Source organism: Schistosoma haematobium, chromosome ZW, assembly GCF_000699445.3.
Source record: "Schistosoma haematobium chromosome ZW, whole genome shotgun sequence".
Taxonomy (NCBI): domain Eukaryota; kingdom Metazoa; phylum Platyhelminthes; class Trematoda; order Strigeidida; family Schistosomatidae; genus Schistosoma; species Schistosoma haematobium.
The window spans coordinates 6,806,545-6,824,678 of NC_067195.1; the positions used below are offsets into that span (position 1 = coordinate 6,806,545).

At 39.1% G+C, this 18,134-nt stretch overlaps 1 protein-coding gene across 1 annotated transcript; it reads left to right on the top strand.

Moving 5' to 3' along the window:
- Nucleotides 1-1,338: 1,338 nt before the first annotated feature.
- TRNAU1AP (tRNA selenocysteine 1-associated protein 1) lies at nt 1,339-16,167 on the top strand. The gene is made up of 8 exons (XM_035732207.2): nt 1,339-1,515; nt 2,594-2,736; nt 2,775-2,969; nt 5,265-5,317; nt 5,352-5,452; nt 5,502-5,714; nt 12,219-12,530; nt 14,898-16,167. The coding sequence occupies exons 2-8, from the start codon at nt 2,701-2,703 to the stop codon at nt 15,032-15,034; spliced, it is 1,047 nt and encodes a 348-aa protein (XP_035588342.1). The 5' UTR covers nt 1,339-1,515; nt 2,594-2,700; the 3' UTR covers nt 15,035-16,167.
- Nucleotides 16,168-18,134: the final 1,967 nt, after the last annotated feature.

Here is an 18,134-nt window from a genome sequence, read left to right on the forward strand (position 1 = left end):
CGCTAGCGGTTACTGATCGATGCAGACGGCACAAAGAACTGGAGGTCCATCAAAGACGAAAAGAATTCACTTGAGCTTTAGAAGACCTTACAACAGTAGGAAAATGTACGTAGACTATGGGTCAAAACAACCTGTAGCGTGGCGTCGATTCGCGGTTGAATATGATCACCACTACAAGAAGGTTACGTACCAGATATCAGAAGGCAATTGGAGGTTGTAGCGAAGTATATTTGTTGGTGATCTCGTGGTATCGAAAGAATACCGAGATCGTGCCAAAGGAGTATGAGCGGAATCACTGAGCAAACGTCAGTTCGTGTAAGATCACAATCAACGGAAGAAAGAATGGAAGAACAATGGATGTCTTTAGTACAGTTGAACAAATAAGTACAGTAAAACAATCACTGGTGCAACTGGTTATAATATTAATTATTTCCATTAAATCAATCGCGTTCTCTTGACAAAAGTAGGTCACTAAAAACCTATCAAAACAATACGTCATGAGCATTCTGCCTCACTTGATACAAAGCACTGACATTCTCCATAGAGGTCCTTTCCCTATTGTCTTCTCAGAGCGTGATCTCGGGCTCGTAGCCACAGAGGAACTAGAAACTAATTCAGATCACACAGGGGATGCAGTCAAGGCAGACGCAACTCGGTACTTTATGAGTAAAATCCTGGCGCGATAAACCCAGAATTGTTCCCAACATTGTTTAAAACATACAATGTCGTTAAACCCTCTCCCTTCAAGTGACATAAAGCTCTTGGACCAAGTACAGAGACGGACAACCAAGAAAGCAATAGAGTTCACGAGAATAGACGTCAGTATCTGGGATTATTCTCAGTGAGCCACAGGAGAACAAGGGGTGATCCGATAATGTTATACAATGCATCAAGTACACCAAACCATCCTAACGCGAGCGTATTATCAGTACATCTAGACAACCCGCAAAAGGTCACACATCAACGAACGAACTCTCAGACACGCTCTCATCTTTCTCCATTACGAGTCCCCTCCACATGAACTTACCTAACAGTCGAAATGACCACAGCCCCCTAGTGAATAGCTTTAAGATGAGACTTGGTAAACATGTTCTGACCCATGGATTACTTATCCCCTCTTGGACCAGCTGCCTAATGCATGTATCATTAGTTGCCTCAGTTATCACTACTGCACAACCAGAAAATACTGTCTATGTCTCTTATTATCACATTTGTTCTCTTATTATGTGACAAACATACTCACTCTACAACAAGTTATACAAATCCACAAATAACTGCTACAGAGACTCAAAACATCGCAGTTGAGTGGCTAGACTACTATCTATTGGACATAACCATGTATTTGGAAGCGTAAGTAAACAGAAAGCGAGAGCAAAGAAATCAATCAATTTATACAAGCTCGTCACAATTATATTGGATATTGGAAATCTAGTAGAAGTTAAGGTCACTAGTATAAAACGCCCAAGGTGCACCCCATTTAATTCCTCTCTTCAGTCATAGGTCATTTCATTCATCGTAAGTCATAGGCGCATTATATTATTCAGTTATGTTTCATCGACTACGGCATGTTCGCAAAGGTGAATAATATGGTCTTGGTATTCAGTGTTTTAAGTTTAATGTATCCATGGATCGAAATATTGCATGAAGATATGTTTGGGACAGCACGATTTTTTAATCATTACAGCTATAGCACTAATTAACAGTATTATAATTATTAATACTCGATCCTCAATACTCAAATCGTCATGTCGATTATACCGAGACCAGTAATGTGGCATGGGGCCTAATTTGTATTCACGAATAATTATCATTGTATACAAAATAAATGTCATTCGTTTACTAATGTGCTGTGTTATTTTCTACATTCATACATTGTTGAGTGTGTTCCTTCATACTTATGTTTTACACCACCATGAGTTTTGTCTGTTCTCATACGGCATATTCGAGTTTCATAATTTGTAATCCTTTAACTAAATATTTCTGGATTAAAATTATAAGTTTTAAGTGTACACCAGCCGTTTCCTGATTATTTCCTCTATCCGTATTTCATATAACTAGGTTAGTCGGTGCCGGCACTAACTTTGTTATATATCTCTATCTATTTAACAGTGTATACTTTTGACAGGGATAGCATTCGAAAATATGACAGTAGGTCCATAGGCATTTCGTTGTAAAAATTAACTCAGACAAGATCAAATTAATGTCATTAACAACATCGTTATGTTTCATTACCCTCCATTACCTAGCTTTCGGGCGTGGTGCCATACTTCACAAAGTTTCAGGTTTCTCACTGATTACCTCATTTTACTTTATAGTTGGAATCACAGCATATGGTTGCATTTTCATTCAAGTTTATTTAAGTAATATACACTATCATCAATAGTTTGAGTTTTTCATGAAATTATTGGGTCAACACAACGCTTTTTTACCAGCAGTTCTCAAAACGTGAACACTATGTGGTTAGTTACGCTAGGTTCTCTCTTTAATCTGGTTACGAACTTTGCCTGGTTGTTTTAAACTTTACATTGTTTGCAGTTATCACATTTTGGGCACATGCTTTCTAAGTTATATACTTTCTCATTTCCGTTCATAGGTTCTGGAGTCATTGGAATAAACTTCTGTCACTAATTTCAAACCTAATCCAATCTCGACCAAACCTGTTCACATTCAAGGAGGATACCTACTAACTTGCCTTAAAATATGCAGAATTTCTCCCATACAATATGGATGGGTGACGTATGTTTTGTTTGGTTTTATTCATTTTCCTTTTTTAGCTGGAACCTTACATGGATGAAATGTTTATTAAACGAGCCTTTGAAACATCAGGTGAAAATATAGTGAGTGTAAAAGTTATCCGAAACAAGGCGACTGGGCAAACTCTTGGTTATGGTTTCATAGAGTTTGCTAACTCAACATCTGCGAGAGATGCAATGCTTAAGTTGAATGGCAAGCTCATTCCTGGAGCCCCTGTAAGCTTTATTAGAATTATTCGTCCGCTTGATCTTAATTTTAAACTAAATAAAAGTTTCTGTACGTATTTACAAATCGTTTTAGATTTCATGAGGCTGCATATTGGAATATTTTGTAGACCACTGTTAGCATTCAGTTGGCAGACTTTTTACTATAAATTGAGTCATGACAAATAAAGTCTAAATGTCAAATGACATTTTATTCTGATCATTATCGCAATTCATGTTTGACTATTTGGGTTTCATAACGTCTTCATCATAATCCTTTCGGTCTTATCACATTTATGTTACTGTACTGTAAGTACAAAGATTCTTGAGCATATAGCACTGATTTTCATCAAGAACTATTAGTTCATTAAATATGTCTCAAGAAAAGATTGTGCTCATATTTATCAATAAATTATTTTCTGCTCTATATACACGAGAAATTCATCATTCCAATGAATACTTAAATTAGTTAATTGATTATTCCCCCATGATGATCAAACATTTATACTATATGCATGCAAAATTGTACGTTTTTGACTGAATTTTTCACTAAGCGCCTTGAATTATCTCTTTCCAATATGATTTTATGAGGTCGTTATCCACTTTGATATCGTTTAAGGATAAGAAATAGTGACTCTATACTAACATTTATGAAGTTAAACAACCGTAGGGTATGCTAAGATAGGTCTTCAACCAAGTTCCCACGCAAATATGCTGCGGATCGTCATTCATCTTTGGAATTTCAACAGTGGATTTTCATTCGGTTTTATTTCGTTGGTTTTTGCGTGATCTAATGAGTGGATGATATTAATCTAATAGGGTTGTCATAGGATGTGACATGGATGAACGACCAAAAGTAATTCATTTGCTTTTCCAGCTTCAGCACTATTGTCATCATATTAGTTTCTGCTCATTATACAAATGTCCCTGGTGATCTGAATAAAGCAGAACTATTAATTTTTCATCTTCGCTACCTGGGATTTCAATGGGTTGACGTTTTTTTAATCTCCGGGTACATTGTTTTGCTAATGTTATACTTAAGGCTCATTTTAATTCACCTCACCTATAAACCGACCGTTTCACTCAAGTAGTATCAGGCATAGCATTGCACTATTTCAAGCTATTTAGAAATCACTATCATTTTATGTAGAAAAAAAATCAGAATAGATCAACGAAATATCATGAGATGTATCAAGTTCATATAATAAATTGTTAATTTATTAGACCAAAGTAATAAGGATGAATGCATATATTATGCTGAGTTAGACTTCAAGTTGTTCTTAACAACCACTAAGTTTCAATATTATTGGAACTACTACTAATTAGTTGTAATATATCAGTGGACATTTTCATCGTACATTTGTCCTTAATTTCATGGTGTCTTTTCATAAACCTGTCACATCAAATCCTTCTGGCTAATCTTAACGGCAGATAATAGTTATTTGAAGAATTTCTAAGATGTTTGTAAAGTTAATGTTTTATCCTTACTACATATAAATTCTTGTACTGTCGGGCACCACAATGGAGAAATGATAGAGTTTGAAGAAATAGAGGAAGGAATGGAAGCACAATGAAAATAATAAAATAGAGATCGATAAATAAGTAAAAAAATATGTAAGATGTCGTTCAGTCAAAAATACAACTAAGAAAGTTTAGTAAAGTCAGTATAATTTGTATTAAAGTGATTTATTTACATCGCCTTTAAAAATCACAATATAATTGTTATCTTATTAGAAGAATCGTTGTGTTTCACTAGGATGGTGGATTATTGAATTTGAAGCTAGCTTTTACTACAGTTTGGTATCGGTTAGAGAACCATTAAAAACCAGGTAGCATTTCACACTGAGATTATTCAGCAGTGCTCGCCGACTACTCCACTCGGTTTAAACTGTCAGCCTATACCTTGCGTTGAATCCGTTAATTTTTGGGCCGTGGTCTACGATAATATACTTGTTACTTACTGAGTTCAGTCTTATCGGGTGTGACAGATATCACGTTGCAATTAATAGTTATAATCGCGCAGTATCTTAAGTTTATTTCAATTGCAAATGTGAACCACTGTATCCCTACACATTGCTGGTCTAAAATTGTTGTACTCCTGATAAAACCTGAAAGCTGTGGGTTTGATGTGGTATAAGTCAATAAGAAGTCCCGAACTAGGACGATACAACTGCCCAGTCTTTCCTAGTTCTCACTGTTGATCTGGGTTTGATGTCACTCTGTAATGAAAACTAACTTCATGTTGTAACCCGCTTTTTGTGGATAAGAACATTTTAAATTTATTTGATTACTTTGATTTTTTTATAGACCAGAAGATTTAAACTTAATCACGCTAGTTACGGGAAAGATAGCACTTCTAGGTATGGATCTATTGGATAATATTAATCCTTTTAGTAATGAATGTTCGTTATTTGTTGGTGAACTAACAGAAGATGTTGATGATCTTGCTTTATTCAATGCTTTTAAAAAATACCCAACATGCCGTTCAGCTAAAGGTAACTATCATTGTAGAAGTGTGTTCTTATTAATCATTGTAATTAATAGTTGTGATGACAAATGGCAAGTCTCGTGGATACGGTTTTGTTCGTTTCCTCACTGAATCTGATATGGATAAAGCGTTGATTGAAATGCAAAATTATTGTGGTTTAGGCTATAAACCGATTCGAGTGAGTCTTGCTATTCCGAAGCGTTATAATGCAGATGGAAGTCTGGTTGTTACTACAACAGCATCTGAGACGAGTTCAGTGGTTCCAAGTGGTAAGTAATTAAAACTTAATAAACACGGTTTGTCATTAGCAGTTATGAGTGTTTTTAATCCGATAAAGTTTATTAACTCTTTACATGTAATCAGATTAGTTTCTACCCCTTACTAATCTACGTCTTTATGCATCACCAGTCTTCTAAACATTCATCAAACCGTTGAACAAAATCCGACTCAGTCAGAATACTCAAATCTAATTAACCTATGTGTGCTTCATTCCTTGTTTATGTTTTCTTGGCAAAGGTTTCAATTTTAGTGAGAAACAATTCTTCAAATGATTTTGCTTGAAAACTTGAAGTCAGTTGAACTAAATCATAACTCCCTTCAATTACACAACGAGAGTCGTTTTCTTTGATTTAAGGTCGAAGGAAATATATAGATAGTTCATCGTAAACTTCTCAAAATTTTGTATCACATCTATTTTTTTTACCAACGTGCCTCCAAATGTCCTGGTGCAGCCGAGGTTGAGGAAAGTTCGCTCTCCCTGTTTAAATACTCTCATCTAGTCACTGCAATAGAAGTTTTACCCTCTACCTTCTCGTGATGGGGATGTTGTTTACAGAATCCAGTGGACGAAAAGCAAATGTCCGGCTCTTTAACCGGGTTAGTGGGTACGGAGGGTCCATTTAGTAGAGTTGGAAAATCTTGATTCCAAATCAGTGATGCACATGGGCTCCAGGATCCTGAGGGGACAAATGGCGTATTAACCTATTCTTGGTCACCGATTACCATGGGACTACAACTCCTAAAGTTGCTTCACTGCCTTATGAATCAGATCTTTAAGTCAAATACTCGGGGCGTGGTCTCCTAAGAAAATCACCTGTTTCGGTTTGGGCGCCTGAGCGTTATCCCACAACACGAAAGTTCGATGATTTGTGTGGAGTATATTTATATTGATCCCCCTCCGTACCAATGTTGATGTGTTTAAATAAGTAATTAATAATTAAAACAAGACATCAGGAGTTCTAATTTTCATCTCTCGTATTACTCTTCAACCCCTCAGATTATGTTTAGAAATAAAAAAAACAGATACATAGATCTAAGATGTGACCCCAGAAGTAAGAATTTATACAACATATACCCTACATAAGATAAGGAATTTTGGGGTGTTTTCATCGGTTATGAACAATCATAGTATGAACAAATAGAAGCCAATTTGATAACTTTCTGGTTGACTTGAGAAATGATGATCAGCTAATTGTTATTTTGCTTAGTTTTTTTAAACTTAGGTCTTCCCTTACAACTCATTTAAGTAACTAATATTGTCGAGTTGGTTCCAAAGATTGCATTGAGTTTCCTAAACTGAGTAAACTTATACTCTCACGTACATAATTGGTCATTTCTGACAGTTTTATGTTTCCCCGACCGAAGCTGCTACCTTGACGCGGTGGTCGGGGTTGCCTATCGTGATGACCCAACCGAGCTATATTGGCTGGGACATATGTTCCCGTAGGTTCTACCATGCCAGGCAGGTCGATTGGAGAACGGTAAGACTAAAAGCAGCAACTCAAGGTCTGAGGGCGGAGTCGTACTGCTGACTATAGAGGGGTGTGACATCATTAAGGTGTTTCCATCAGACAACTAGCATCTGCAGCGATGCTGCCTTCCCACAAGGACGGGTAGGATTAGAAGAGGTCGACCCTAAAAATGTCACACCTCACCTTACCTCACGGATTTTCGTCTCCGGCGGTAAAACCCTTTGAAGAACGGAGCTAATACGTCAAAAACCTCCCACAAAAAGGCCGTGCGCGACCGGCCTCAAGCAGTTGTCCCTTGGGCTCTGCGGTCACGCTCCCAGGTCATTAAGACCAACACTAATCCAATTTCCTTTTCAGGTTCCTCAATAAATACCCTTCCATGGTGTGGGCAGACGGGAAGTGATATCAGCCCTCATACCCGTAACAGCGCACGAGACCAAGTTGGTCACATTCAAATCCTTCCTACACCTCCCAATACCTCTCTTATCTCCATGACTAACCCTCCTCACGTCTCTTTACCACCTCGCACCGTTAGGGAAAACGATTCGAGTACGCGGAACGCTATTCCTGGTCTCCTGAAACCTCGCTCTAAACTACACGTAGGAGCTTTTAACGTCCGAACATTATGCCAAACAGGACAACAGGCTTCCTTAGCTAGGACTTTAGAATCTCGCGCCATCGATGTGTGCTGCGTCTCCGAAACGTGCATACAGGATCTGAGTAGCGTCATTCATTTGACCTCACCATGCCAAAATAAAGAACCGACTTGATTCACACTTCATGTATCTGGAAGCCCTGATTCTGCTTCCCGTGGCCTCGCCGGCGTAGGTATAGCATTGAGTCCTAGGGCAGAACTAGCTCTCTTAGAGTGGATCCCAGTAGACAGTCGTTTGTGCGCTGTCCGACTGAATGGAACAGTAAGGATCCGGAAAGATAGGGACACTCGTCGTTGCCTCTTCGTCGTCTCTGCCTATTCTCCCACTGACTGCAGCTCAGATGATGTAAAAGATGAGTTTTACAGAAAGCTCTTCGACCTTCTCCGAAAAGCTAGACGCTCGGATGTAGTAATAGTGGCCGGTGACTTTAATGCTCAAGTAGGTAAACTAAGCGATAGGGAAAGACACCTGGGTGGATCTTATAGCATCATGACTCAAAGAACAGATAATGGCGACCGTCTGTTGCAGCTATGCTCAGATAACCGCCTGTTCCTTGCAAATACTAACTTTAAGCATAAGGAAAAACATCTTTTAACATGGCGACCCTCGAATTCGTCCCAACGTTGGACCCAAATAGATCACATCGCTATCAGCCACCGATAGAGGGGCTCGATAGAAGACTGTCGCTCATTCTGGAGCACATGCTTAGATTCAGATCATGCTCTAGTACGAGCGCGTATTTGCCTGCGTCTTACTGGACGTAGGAAAGACGCTGCAAGTAAACCTCTTAGGGTCCTACTTAATGATAGTCAAGCTAAGAGTATATTTCAGGAACAACTAGGAAAACAGTTAGGCAGCCATGTATGTGATGCCCACCCCGATGCAGCATGGAATGATATCCGAAAAGCTGTGGAAACAGCAGTGATATCTGCTAGTAAGGTAAACCACAAGGTTAGGGAGCAACACTGGATCTCAGCAGCATCTACTGCATTGATAGATGCTCGAAAACTCATTCCACCTGGCTCTGAACATAATAAAGAGCGGAGTCAGCTTAAGCGCAAGCTGACAAGAAGTCTACGCAATGATCGTGAACAGTGGTGGGTAGCGAAAGCAAGATGTTGTAACGTGTGGATTGCAGATTATGATAGCAGCTTATATTATCGATCAGATTAATGACCTAGAGTCCCTATTGGCCCTGCTTCGCTGTCTAGCCCAGCCAGTTGAGTCCAGAACGCAAGTCTTAGCCTCTAAGATATGAATCATTATATTTCAGACATACTCTGTTTATATGCCAACCAAACAAAGCACATCGTATCATAAAATAGAAAACAACATTTGTACAATATTTAACAAGTGAAACAAATATTGACCAATAGGGAGTGTACATTTAAAGTCCAAGGCCACCATTAGACTTAACATGATAATTATTGGTATATTTTTCTGCACATCCTAACACAAAAGAGATGGAAAAGGCAGTGGCAATAGGTAATAGCAGACAATTGTTCAGACTCGTTAGGGAAACCGGTATTAGGAACCCGACTGTTAGCGAAACACTCACAGAGAAAGATGGACATATTATACATTCTCAATCCAGGAGATTGGATCGATGGGGAGAACACTTTAGGGATCAGTTCAACTGGCCTTCAGCCACACTTCAGTTTCCCACGATCTCTAGTCAACCTGAATGGCAAGTTAATGTAGGTCCTCTGTCTCTTTACGAAGTTGAAAAAGCCATAGGAAATCTGAAGCGAGGGAGAGCAGCAGGCCCTGACAGGTTCACTCCTGAGATTTTTAAGGATGATGGTTCAGTATTAGCAGTAAGATTAACTGAGGTCTTAGGTAGAATTTGGGAATTGGATGCAATCCCATCTGACTGGTCTCAATCACTGATTGTGCCAGTCTATAAGAAAGGACAAAAGTCCTCTTGCGACAATCACAGAGGAATCAGTTTGACTAATATAGTGTCTAAAATATTAGCTTCAATAATACTTCGACGCCTAATCAAAGCTCGTGAAGAGCAGATTAGAGAAAACCAGGCCGGTTTTCGACCTGGACGTGGTTGTATAGATCAGATATTCACACTACGTCAGGTTCTAGAACACAGACATACGTTCAGACGCCCCACAATGGTAGTATTTCTCGACCTTAAGGCGGCATTCGACTCTGCTGATCGTAAGGTTCTATGGCAGTGTTTGTCACTGAAAGGAGTACCAAAGAAGTACATTAACCTTATACAGGCTCTCTACCCGAACACAACTGGCCGAGTGAGAGCTTATGGCGAACTGTTATCAGAATTGATTACCTCAAATGGTGTTCGTCAGGGCTCTCCACTCTCCCCATTCTTGTTCAACTTTGTCATTGACGTACTTTTAGAGATAACACTTTCCTCATCTAAATTTACAGGGGTTGAACTTCTACCAGGAGGTTCACTTGTTGACTTAGAATATGCTGATGACATAGCTTTATTTGGTGAAGACGCTGACAAAATTCAGAGTCTTCTGACCACTCTAAGCAACAATGCAAGCATGTTCGGGATGCGATTCTCCCCCTCGAAATGCAAAATGTTGCTTCAGGATTTGGTTGCGTTGACACCCGAACTAATGATAGGGAGTGAAGTAGTTGAGCGTGTCGACCGCTTCACTTATCTTGGAATTCTCATCAGCCCTTGTGGTCTGGTGTGTGACGAAATCTCAGCACGGATACAGAAGGCTCGACTAGCTTTTACCAACTTGCGTCATTTATGGCGTAGGCGAGATATCCGTCTGTCAACCAAAGGACGTGTTAACTGCGCAGCAGTTCGTTCTGTCCTACTTTATGGCAGTGAAACATGGCCGGTAAGAGTAGAGGATATTCGTAGGTTACTAGTATTTGATCATAGGTGTCTTCGAAATATTGCTCGTATATCCTGGGACCATCGAGTAAGTAATGCAGTTGTTAGGAAACGGGTACTAGGTAAGGATGGCAAATCAATTGATGACGTAGTGAAACTTCATCAGTTGAGATGACTGGAACATATATTACGTATGCCCAACCACCGACTGACCGATGTAGGATGTTTTGTTGTACAGGAGTAGATTGGGAAAAAGCTAGGGGCGGCCAGACCAAAACATGGCACAAATCCATGAAGTCACTGACAAGTAGACTGAGTCATATTGGTAGGTGTAGACTACCTGGTTGGGAACCGCGAGATGATAGCAACCGATGGTTAGAGACCCTGAATGACATGGCTGAAAATCGTTTGCAATGGCGCAGGTGCATCCACTCTTTGTGTTCTCCCAAATTCTAATCTTCTGAATTCTTCATGTCCCTTTTTTTCCAAATTTATTTCACTGGATTATACTCCCTGAATAACATCTTCAAGCCCTAATTTTTCTGATTACAGCTTATAGTTTTACTACATCTAGCACTACGGGATTTGAATTGACCACCGTATCTCTGTGCTAATGTGGTGTGGCAATTCTATCTGATGTACGTACGTACGAAGTTCTCTGTTGTTACTGACTGATTTTATGTTTCACTGGTTGAAATCATGAGTCAATTGAAGTTAGACCACCATGGAAAACCGTTTCGTCCTAGTATGGCACTCCTCAGCAATGCGCATCCACGATCCCGCCCTTCGCGAGACTCGAACCCAGGACCTATCAGTCTCGCGCCACGCGCTTAACCAACTAGACCACTGAGCCGGCCGTCATCCAGCGCTGTTAATGTCTAAATCTAACCAATCTAAGAAGTTACGTCGCCATACACCATTGTCTTCAGCGAGTTGATATCTCAACAAACCTGGTTGAACTCCACTGGTCGCGGTTTCTCACTAGAACTCCAAGAAATGCCTCTTGAAGTCAGTCTCTATTGAGCAGGTGATTATTATGAGAAGGGGTTTTGTGGAGATTTTAGATATTAACACCGTTGGATGCCGGCTCAGTGGTTTAGTTGGTTAAGCGCCTGGTGCGAGACTGATAGGTCCTGGGTTCGAATCTCGCGGAGGGTGGGATCGTGGATGCGCACTGCTGAGGAGTGCCATACTAGGACGAAACGGTTTTCCAGTGCTTCCAGGTTTTCCATGGTGGTCTAACTTCAATTGACTCATGGTTTCTACCAGTGAAATCTGTAAAATCTCTACAAGACCCTTTCTGATAATTTTATGTTTGCCTAACAAATTTTTAAAATAAGATTTCCACATATAATACTTGTCAGCAATTTAAGTTTTTAGAACGTTAAATCACTCAAAAATATGGATAAATCAGACGTAGCTGTTCTTTTTCAAGTTTATTTTTTCATTCGGTGTAGTGAAATCTCGATTTTGTACTATGTTTTCTAAGGATTATGCATTTTAATCATGACTTCACTGCTCGCTACCATTTTTTAGGTATGCCCGATCCATTCACTGCTGCAGTTGCGGCTGCTGTAACGGGGAATTCTGCAGCTCAAGCAGAATATTATCAAGCTTATCAACAATACTATCAACAGTACTATGCTTCTCAATATGCAGCCCAGTTTTATTCCAGTGAATCATCTACAAATGGCGACTTAGCTAATTCTGGAATAACATCGATTGCCGGTGGTGGTACGCTTGTAGGCGATGCTACAGTTCAACAGCATGCATTCGTCGATGCTGCTGCCTCACATTTATATGCTAGAGCACTTCAGCAAGGCACCGGCTCACATGAATATGCCCCAGGTATTTTATATCACCATCCCATAAATCAGCAATTTATTTTTGTGTGAAACTATAATCTAGCAAAGAATCACTGTAGTTCAGGGCTCACTTTACTTTTAATATTCAATTTTAATGCCGTAGAGGTTCGCTCTGTGTGGTCGGAACTAGTGTCTGTAATCCCTCTGAGTAATCACATTTTACTATCTAGTCAGTGATTTTGAATTCCTTTCCTTACTTCATTCACAGTATTATTATCATTATGTTTCCCTCTGTAGCTCGATAAATCTAAGGATCACTGTTTCTCAGTAAATCGTTGAAACATAAATAGACATCAAGTTTTTATCTAACAAGAATTTATTTGTTTCTAGTTACCGTATTTTCTAAGTGAATTATCCCAGCACTGGCTACTCGTATTGATGACAAATCCTTATTCTGTACCATCGGGATAGCGGCACTTCAGGATCCTAAAAAACCGGATGACTTATTGTTGTAACGCTCGATTTTACTTCGACTAATGTTGTAACGGATGGGTTTCCACGTTTACACGTATGGGACGTTAATTTACCTTAAACGAGTATCTACATTAGATTCCCTACCAGTGTCTATACTACAGGACGTCAACACAACTCAAATCAAGAACACGTGATTAGCCTGACCACAACCCGACATAATCCAACAACAATGAACAATCAATAATGAGAGTCACAATAATAATAAGGATAGAGGAATATATAACCCATCTGACACCTGTCAGACTATCTACATGTCTGACTAAGCAGACAACCAATCATAATCATTCTCGTCCGCACATCACCTCCCTCGCAAAGTTTGATCGTATGACTTCACTTTTGGGTCTATTTGAAAAAATCCCGTTTGTTTTCGTCCCCTTAATGATCTTCGGCTAGCTTCTGATTCCAGCTCATTTTTTCTCATCCCAACTTGTGGTGGTGGTGGAATATTAAATGTATCACATAATGCTTCCATTGGTAAAGTTTTGGCTTTAGGTGACTCATAAACATTTTTTCTGTCTCGCAGTTGATTGATGTGTTTAATAATTAGTGTATTTTTGACCACTTCATACAATACCGTCCCACATTTTTTTAAAATACATCCAAATATCCATTTTGGCTTTCCAGGCCGGAAACCACGTGCATAGACTAAGTCACCTGCTTTAAATTCTCGAATCTTCGGGCGATTCCCTTTCTTATTTTTTGTAGTCCATTCATTCTGTCTTTGGGGTTCAAAGCACCAAAAGATGTTTTAATTGGTCGGCCAAATATTGTTTCGGCTGGTGATTTAATCATATTGCAGACAATGTTCAACGGCCGGTCCCATAAACCAAATTTGTCTATCCAGTCAATACCTAATAGGTTGGTATGACAGGTTCCAGATACATAACATTTTCCGGTCATAGTCTTGTCACTGAACGTGAGAGATATCCGCATTTCTCCAAGAAGAGTAATGTTAGTTCCTGTCTCACTCTTAGCGTTCTAATATGTAGGTTGATATCGAAGTCAACTAAGTTTTATCCAAGTCTCTCTAGAAATTAGTGTTATGTCAGACCTCGTATCAATTTGCAGCTTAACAGGTTTACCGTTGAAAAACATAGTTACGTACTTCCTCTTAGATGAATTGATCTAATAGTGTTGATATAAAGTGTTACTGTTAACTTCTCGTTTCACTCATTACTTTGAATACAAATAACTTCGTGCAATCCGGTTTTTCTTTCTCTTGACATTTGTTCCTCTTAAACACTAGATTATTATTTTAAATATTATGGGGTAGTGGTCACTTGACTACAGTTCAAATAATCGTATACTGACAAATCTAATATACATAGTTATAGGCCTTATTATACTCCTTTGTCACGGAATATGAAATAACGCTTTAAGTAATAGTTATTCAATACTATTTTTTTAAATTACTATGATTTAATTAACCAGTCATGACATGGCTCAAAATCGTTTGCAATGGTGCAGGTGCATCCACTCTTTGTGTTCTCCCAAATTCTAATCTTCTGAATTCTTCATGTCCCTTTTTTTCCAAATTTATTTCACTGGATTATACTCCTTGAATAACGTCTTCAAACCCTAGTGTTTCCGATTACTGCTTATACTTTTACTAACTCTACCACTATGGGATTTGAATCGACAACTGCATCTCTGTACTAGTTTGGTATGGCAACTGGAACTGATGTATGTACGTACGAAGTTCTACGTTGTTGCTGACTGACTAACTGACTAAACCAGTCGACCGTATTTACTATGGCAAGTCAGTTTTTAATTAGATTATTTTGTCATTAGCAAAGAAGAATGCTTTAAATTAACCATTACTAGTTTGTAATGTTTAATTTTCCTTTAACTTTTTTCTTCAAAATTTATTATGTAGAGCCACACGTTTTATCATCAGCTTGTGATCGTCCACGACATGTAGATGATTTAGATGAAGTGTTCAATTTTCTAGAAGCATCACGATGGCATGTCACTGATCCATCATTGGGATTATTTATTAAAATAAGACCATAACTATTTATTCACCTTTATTGTTCCTGTTTTTAGTAAAGTACGTTGTATTTTTATAAGCTTGAACAAAGTATATTGAGTTTCCTTTTTTTTTAAAAAAAAGTATTGGGATTGTGATGTAAATACATTTCATGTATATGTATGTTTTTATTTTTGTTTCATATGAGTATTTGATTATCACTTTGATGTGTTCTTTTGTGAAACGATAATCTAGGATATTCAATAATATATTTTCCCAGTTTTATGGTTAGAAGTAGCCGTAGTTAAATAAGAATGTGTTGGGATTTTTTTAAAAAATTACGATATAGATAAATAGATCTAAATCCCAGTAATAAATCTTCTACATGTTCAAGTACAAACTGATTCGTTCGGATCATAGATGTTAGGCAAGTGATGTTGTTTCTAATTATGTAGTTCAAAAATATCTTAGTTGCTGTGTTATGAATTACTAATCTTATATTAACTATGTTGAGTTGCACTCTGTCTTGTTGTCTCTGAGTACCGCAAGGAGGTGACTACAATGACAAGCTTACGATCTAATTCAGAATAATAAATAAAACCTAGGAGATGTAAAAGTATGTAAACTTATTGAGGTCCATCTCGGAAGGTGAAATATCTTTACGTTAATATCACTAGTGTGTTATGCTCGTCAGATTGCTTTCTGAACTACAGTTACCCAGTGTGTTTTGCGTTTAAAGGACACCTTTGACTGAGGTCAGTCAGTCAGCTACAACGTAGGACCAGGCACATATATGCATCGGTCCAAGTTGCCATACCTCATTAACACAACAAGATGGACACCGGATTCATAAAAGTAATTAATTCAGAGGTGGTAATATATAAAAGAAAGATTGCAATAACTATATAGTACACGAAGAAAGAATTAGTTCGTAGAAAGATATGAAGCAATTTTAATCTCTTAGTTTAAGGGAAGACAGTAAGTGAATACACCGACGCCATTGTGACCGATTCTGAGTCATGTCACCAAGAGTCTCCAACCATTGGTTACGACAGTCACGCGGACCCCAACCAGGTAATCTGCATCTACCAACATGGCTCAGACTAGAAGTTAGTGACTTCAAGCACTGATGCCACATTTTGGTTTGGCCGCCCCTAACTTTCTTCCAACCATCTCCAACACCGGTTAGCATTGCACGTCATGGTAATCGGTGTTCAGGCATATGTAATACGTGGCCCAACCATCTCAGTCGATGAAGATCCACAACCCCATCAACTGATTTACCGTCATTCCCTAATACCCTGGTGTCTAACCTCACTATTACTTACCCGGTGACCCCAGGAATATTTCTGAGGCATCTGTGGTCAAATACTAATAGCTTACGAGTGTCTTCTACTCTTAATGGCCATGTTTCGCTGCCGTAAATTGAAACAGAATGGACTGCCGCGCAGTATACCCGTCCTTTTATTGATAGACGGATATCTTACCTTCGCCATAGGTGACGTAAGTTGGCAAAAGCCAAGCGAGCTTTTCAAATCCGTGCTGAGATTTCGTCAGACACCAACCCATTAGGGCTGATCAGACTTCCAAGATAAGTGAAGTTGTCGACGCATTCGACTACTTCCCTCCCTATCCTTAGTTCAGGTGTTGACGCAGACCAGTCCTGAAGCAGCAGCTTGCATTTAGAGGGAGAGAAGCGCATTCCAAACATTCTGGCATTGTTGCTCAGTGCTACTAAAAGACTCTGCATTTTGTCAGCGTCTTCGCCAAACAGGACTATATCATCTGCGTATTCTAAGTCGGTAAGTGGACCCCCTGGAAGGAGATCAATACCCGAGAATTCAGTCGACGAGAATGTTATTTCCCCCAATAGGTCTATGATGAAGTTAAACAAAAATGGGGAAAGTAGACAGCCTTGACGGACACCACTTGAGGTTGTAAATGTAGATGGCAGTTCGCCATAAGCTCTGACTCGAGTAGTAGTGTTCGAGTAAAGAGCCTTCACAAGGTTTATGTACTTCTGAGGTACGCCTTTCAATGACAGACACTGCCACAGAATCTCGCGGTCTACCGAGTCAAATGCTGCCTTTAAGTCGAGAAAGATCACCATTGTCGGACGCCGATAAGTATGCCTATGTTCTAGAACCTGACGAATGGTGAATATGTGGTCGATGCAGCCACGACCAGGTCTGAAGCCAGCTTGATTCTCTCGTGTTTGCAGTTCACGAGTCTTAGTTAAGCGTCTGATAATTATCGAGGCTAGTATTTTAGATACTATATCAGTCAAACTAATCCATCTATGGTTGTCACAGGATGATTTTAACCCTCTTTTATATATTGGGACGATAAGTGATTGTGACCAGTCAGATGGGATAACGTCTAACTCCCAGATCTTATTTATGATATTAGTCAACCTAATCGCTAAAATTGAACCACCATCCTTAAATACCTCTGGAGTCAATCCGTCTGGACTAGCTGCCCTTCCTCATTTCAGATTAACTATAGCCTTTTCAACTTCTGCTAGAGTTGGGGGACCTACGTCAATTTTCCATTCACACTGTCTGGGAATGGAGGGTAGTTGTAGAGTAGCTGGAGGCCAGCTGGACTGTTCTCTGAAATGTTCCGCCCATCGTTCTAAACGTCTGGACTGGGAGCTGATGGGAGGAGTCATACTCAGAAACTTTTTCGACAACTAGCCTACTGTATTGTCAAGTCCTAAAATAAGTTTTGCACCAATGTTTTGATTAGCTATCGACAACCATAATCTCGAAAATACAGTAGTCACCACTTATTATTACAAGTATTGTTTTCATTCTCCAAGAAGAATTAATTACATCGTCTGAATCTTCGAGATCATTCGTTTCGATACCTCGTTAGTCCACACGAGAATGCAAAGATAGTGTGCTGTTAGTAACACTAGATTCTCTCAAAATGCTGAAGTCGTAAGATTTTCCAAAGACATTTTCCATCAATAGCAGTTTTTATGACGCATTTTAATTCGACCCGACGTCTAGAGATTCACCTAGATATGTCTGAAATATGGGGCCTGAGTAAGTAGGTGTGGTGTTGGTTTTAGTTAATTTACATCACATCCACTAAGAATACTATGTGACAATTTTCGTGGTATAGTGGGTGCAGGAAGTA

Excerpts from the sequence above, each read along its gene's own strand:
- TRNAU1AP (XM_035732207.2), top strand. The coding sequence starts at position 2,701 with ATGCAGAATTTCTCCCATACAATATGGATGGGTGAC. Across the intron at positions 5,318-5,351 it reads GGGAAAGATAGCACTTCTAG|TAATGAATGTTCGTTATTTG; the intron begins GTATGGATCTAT and ends TAATCCTTTTAG. Across the intron at positions 5,453-5,501 it reads AACATGCCGTTCAGCTAAAG|TTGTGATGACAAATGGCAAG; the intron begins GTAACTATCATT and ends TGTAATTAATAG.